This window comes from Leuciscus leuciscus (genome assembly GCF_965113295.1).
Source record: "Leuciscus leuciscus genome assembly, chromosome: 1".
Lineage (NCBI taxonomy): Eukaryota > Metazoa > Chordata > Actinopteri > Cypriniformes > Leuciscidae > Leuciscus > Leuciscus leuciscus.
The window spans coordinates 34,951,480-34,956,932 of record NC_138725.1 but is presented as its reverse complement, the minus strand read 5'-3'; the positions used below and the strand labels follow the sequence as shown (position 1 = coordinate 34,956,932).

At 35.7% G+C, this 5,453-nt stretch overlaps 1 protein-coding gene across 2 annotated transcripts; it reads right to left on the bottom strand.

Moving 5' to 3' along the window:
* Positions 1-2,722: 2,722 nt before the first annotated feature.
* On the bottom strand, positions 2,723-4,674 carry LOC309505344 (L-rhamnose-binding lectin ELEL-1-like). Of its 2 annotated transcripts, none has more exons than XR_014208388.1 (6): positions 4,594-4,657; positions 4,479-4,502; positions 4,314-4,361; positions 4,022-4,157; positions 3,773-3,882; positions 2,723-3,562 (listed from the first exon to the last, which is right to left on the bottom strand). XR_014208388.1 is itself a non-coding variant. In XM_082178716.1 (6 exons), exons 1-5 carry the CDS (start codon positions 4,661-4,663, stop codon positions 3,774-3,776), a joined length of 390 nt encoding a protein of 129 aa, XP_082034842.1. In that variant the 5' UTR covers positions 4,664-4,674; the 3' UTR covers positions 2,723-3,562; position 3,773. The 2 variants fall into 2 exon arrangements, 1 of the variants encoding a protein (XP_082034842.1); XM_082178716.1 differs by having other exon boundaries at positions 4,311-4,361; positions 4,594-4,674.
* Between the last annotated feature and the right edge of the window lie 779 nt (positions 4,675-5,453).

The following is a 5,453-nucleotide window of genomic DNA, read 5'->3' as shown; positions in this document are numbered from 1 at the left end:
TTGTCTATGTTGTTTCTAGCATTTCATATTTAGCATCAATATATATTATGTATGTGTGTATATGAATGTGTTTATATAATATATGTACATATCTATGTTAATTTTGTCAGTTATATTTGCGATTACTGTGTTATATGCAATATGTTACACCAGTGGTTCTCAAACATCTCACACCAATTACCCCTCCTAAAACGCGTGACCTCCATAGCACCTTCATGCTGAGTCCTAGACTAAAAATGTATACTTAAAAGGGGTATAAAATGTGTCTAGTGGTATACATACCACATTTTGGGAACCACTGTGGCGTACTATACTCCATCTATGATGGGTGGGGAGGGGAATAGCGAGAGCTTGTGTGTGTGTGTGGGTGCGTGCGTGTGCGTGAATGTGTGTGAGTGTGTGCGCTAAGGTTTTGTTCTATTATTATTTTTTATTATTATGATTTTTTTTGTTTTATTTGATTGTATCTACGCTGCTGTTCTATGTTCTTTGGACATGATCCTGAGGACCCCCTTGAAAATGAGATGATTCATCTCATGGGGTTGATCCTCCAATAAAATGTTCATAAATAAATAAATAAATATGTTGTAAGGCAGGTGCCAGTAAGTCTGAGCGACCCCTCGAGGAAACAAAGACTCTCCTGAGAATTAACTCTTTTGCATATGTAACAGAAACATCCGAGACGCAGCACACATGCAGCTCCATCTCCCCCTTCTCCCACCTTCTCCTTCACCTAAAACTCACTGCAAACCTATGCAATGTTTATCTGTACTGAGGTAAAGAGAAGGGAAGGAGGCCTTCACAGGGGAGAGACTAGTTGACACTTCAGGACTGTGTTGTCGTCGCGTCCAGGCGCAGGTCCTTCATCAGATCTGGATACTGCCTGGATCCGGCGGACTGCGGTAAACCTCGGGATAAACAGAGAGACTAATATTAGCATAGACGCCATTTTCAATATTGATGTAACAAGTACTTTAGGGTTTATGGGAAGTGTTCCCGGTTCTGGGCTGACCTAATCTATACAGCCTACTAGTGTAAACGCCCACTGCTGTGATTGGCTAACAGCTTTGCATATGAAATAGCTAGTATTACATGTGGAACTCTCTCAAAAACTTTTAGCACGTTTTTACTATTACAGCTCTCAATGTATACTGGTGAAGAGTGATAATTATAGCATTAAAAGATAGATCCATGGCATTATATTTTGGTATGAAAGGTTGCAGTGATGAGAGTGTAGCCGATCACAGACATGAATGCAGCGATCTCATGATTGTTACTCGATTTCTGTACACTAACGAATGCTTTCATCATAACTAACAGTGCAAACACAATGTATGTAAAAGATTAGTTGATTATTACGAGAGTTTTGTCGCAAGTCCAGAACTCAGTCACTGAAAAACGTTCTCCATGGGATAAACAAGTGACGTCTTTTGTTCCCATGATGTTTCTGGAACGGTACCCAAGATTCTAAAAAATAGAACTTGTAGAAGATTATTATTTAGAAAATAAGTAAATTAGCCTAGGAAATAAGTTATTTAGCTATATTTTTGTAAACTATTATTTCCCCTGTCTGTGAATTTGGTTTGGCTTTTTGAAGCCTAAAGGAAGGCCTGGAGTGTTGCCTGCAGCAGAAAATTATATTCTAGTATGTCACTCCTAAAAATATCTATAAGGTGTGTTACCATCTTTGGAAAAGGATGTATGGTATATAAGTGTGAGCAAAAATCAGGAATTGTCTTCTGCAGAAGATGCTTGGCTTTGTTTCAAAAAGGTCGGAGTCGCCCCGATCATTGAATATTTATGTAGCACTGAGGATTTCAAAAGGGACGGATAAATTGCACCCCCTTTAAATTTTTAACTTGGTAAAGACATTATTGTTACGTTTATTTGTATTACTGGATTGCACTGTGTTCTGAGTAAAATCATTTCGGTTAAACTCAGGTTCGTCAGTAGGGGGCAATCAAGTGTTACTCTACGCATCAGTAGCTGACTAACAGAATAGAAGTATTATTCAGTACGTGATGAAGTGCGGTGTACATGAAAAAGAAAAGCGCTCCTTGTTTGACCTGTGATTTGCTACTGAGGGGGCCAGCAGTAGTCCGAAGCCGATTGCCCCGAAACGAGTAGCCACCACCCAGCCCAGTCATGCAACCAACAACAGCCTTTGAAAAGAGAACAGCTGGCACCTCATCGGCTGTAAGTGTGATAAACTACATACCACCTCGACACCAGCCACAGTTGATAAGCCTTGTGGGTAGCCGATGTATAGTGGACTGCGTTATGGATAATTGCCCAGTTAGAGCCCTGTGGGACACGGAAGCACAGTCCAGCATTGTGAATGACCTCTGGCGACTGAACCACCTCTCCCACACTGTTGTCTGTTGTCACGTTTTATCAGCACAGAGATAAAGAGAAAGGAAGGAGGCCTTCAGAAATCCTAATGTGTGGGGGGAACTCCGAGGACAAACAAAGTGGAGATTATCACGTGAAACGAATACGAGCTGAAATCAATTATCACATCTAATTGCATGCATATCACATGATTAAATAGTCTTCACTTTAGAGTGATTTAGTAATGGGATGCTGCCAACTGCATGATCCGTTTATATGAGTGGAAGCAATCAAAAACTATTTTGACATGCTATTATAACTATTGTTATTTTTTAATATGATCTTCAAGGTATATGTGTGTGGCTGTCAATAAAACTGAAGTCAGATAGAATTGTTTTACAACATTATTTATTTTTGGTGATTTTTACAATACAAATGTTTACAAAACTGCTTTAAAGGAAATAAAAAACTGAAAAGACAACTATTGCATTTTGTAGATTTTTCTACAAGAATTTGAGTTGTTTTTTCACCAGATAACATGATTGTTTTCCATTAATATGATAAACATTATATTAATTTAAACATTATTTTTAAATACATTTATGTAGATATAATAGTGTCTGATTGACTGTTCATGTCTACCCTTAAGAGTTGTAAAAAAAAAGAAAGAAAAAAGGAATGTATACATTTATTAATATTGCTGTACCCTTTGTATATTCCAATAAAACAAAAGCCCATAAAAAAAAAATAATAGTGATGGATTTATGAGATAAAATTCACTTCAAAAGAAAATGACATTCATTTACAAAAATAAAGCATTTTAGGATCAAGGTGAGTTTGTATTTGACATTAATTTCAAGTCCAGTCAAGCATCTGGACATTTGACTTTTTGAGACATTTTGCTTCCCATTACTCACATTGACACATGATCATTAAAGCTTTCCAAAATAAACATGTAGTTTGTAAAATGTGGTTCGTTATGAATTACATTTTTTTTCTGAACCCCATATTTCAATGTATTGTATTGTTTTTTCTGGATTAGACCAAAAACAATATTATATAGTGGCATCCAACATCTATAATAGGGACCATTTACATTTATAACACACAAAACATAAAAAAAACAGCAGCACAAACAATTATATACAGCTGTACGTCACTTTCAGATATTATTGACACACTGACATGGATCAGAGTTTGAAGCAGTTGACAAGATGTCTTCGCAATGCACCTTATAAGAAAAAAGAACAGCAGCAACAAAGATTATTATTTATTATTGTGAGCAAAGCTTATCTAAAGCTAAAGAATTTTATGATCATTATTTCAATTAATCTATTCATTACTATTAATTCATATTAAATCAAAATTTAATATGAAAATTGTACATTTGGCACAATGTTGGCACAATAATTGTACAATTGTTACAAAACAATTGGCTTACTTCATGTCCGACATTGATAAGTCAAGGCCAGGTATTTATAAGTTCCACCACAAGGTTCACCGAAAACTGTGTTTGATGCATGAACAACACACGTCTTTCTTCCATTGCACCTGAATCATAGACAGAAAATAGGTACTTAGGAATAGCTTTAATGTTCCATAGACATAAGAAATATATTTCTTGCTCTTGTAAAATACTTAAATGAAATCGTGAACATTAACATATTTTACTGTTATCTGTCAATCTTACCGATTGGAAACTGTATTAGTGACTGTTTTTTTGCAGCGCGTGTTTGAGGTATGATAATATGGTATCCCTCTAACACAAGTTGTGCGGTCAGTCCGTCCATAGTTGGCTTCAATAACCCTTATTGTTCCAAACGAACCTGACACACATAAAAACAAAGCAAATTGTAAGATTTAAGCACACACATGTTCAGAATTCTCCCCCACTGCTTCATGTCTCTCTCATACTATCCTATTGGGACACAACAGGCCAAAAATATAACTTAAAAAAAATAAAATACTGAGTTACTCACCACATCTGAGGGTGCCAAACCCTCCTTCACAGATCACACCTGCTTCTATTCCTGCAGAGATTATATAGTAAAATCACTTGAAATAAAATATTGTAGTTTAATAAAGTTTTTTTTTTATATATTTAAAACTAAATTATACATTATACATTAGTCAATTGCCATTCTTACCATGTTGACACAGAAACAGCAGCACTGAAAATCAAAGTCAAATAGAAACAAGCTAAAACACTGAATTGAATAGTTAAAATCATGCCAGTTTAGCCAATTTTAAATCATTACTTACAAATGATCCAGCTTAGCTTTTGCACATGCATGTTGAAGGTGTGAAGTTGAATTCTCTTAAGGAGGCACATGTGTGCATGGTTTTTATATCAAACACAGACTCATTATCATCTGTTTACTGTTGATAACCAATGCGGAAATGGGAGTTTACAATCTTAGACATTTCAAAACAAGCAAGATTATAAAAAACAAAACTTATTTTTCTAACGACTGCATGGATTTGCGGCAAGCGCTGAATTCCATCACAACACCATTATAGATAAAAACCTTAAAGTCAAGCTTTATAAATCCATTTGTAGAAATAAAAAATAACTACATGAGGAAATGGTGACAAATAGCCGATTCATCTTTTGTTGATCGTTAACTTGGCTGATTGCACTAGCAATCTTTTATGATTCTATTGCAACCTATTTTACTGCTTTGTTTTGATCACGTTCAGTCACCTTCATGACCCAATTGAGAGTCCTGAAAATTTCCGGAAAAGTTGTTCCTGTTGTGGGATTGCAAATAACATTTCTGTGCTAACATTTTGGGAACATTACTAAAGACCAGGCAACTCTGAATGACATTCTAATAATGTTACTGGAAATAAAACAGGTCAGATATTTTAAAGTTTGAGTTTTAAACACACTGTAGGAAAAATAACTGCTGCAATGAATGCTGGGAGCCATGAGTTTCCCAGCATGCTTTGCGGCATGAAGCGTGTCATATGATTCATATGCTGATTCTTAATGCAGTTATGTCTAAATTTTTTTTTTTTTTATCCCACAGTGTAGGCTATTTAAAAATCCAAATTCAGAATGTCTGGGGCCGTATTCACAATACATATTGTAATATGTTGTCCAAGATGGCGGAGTAGAG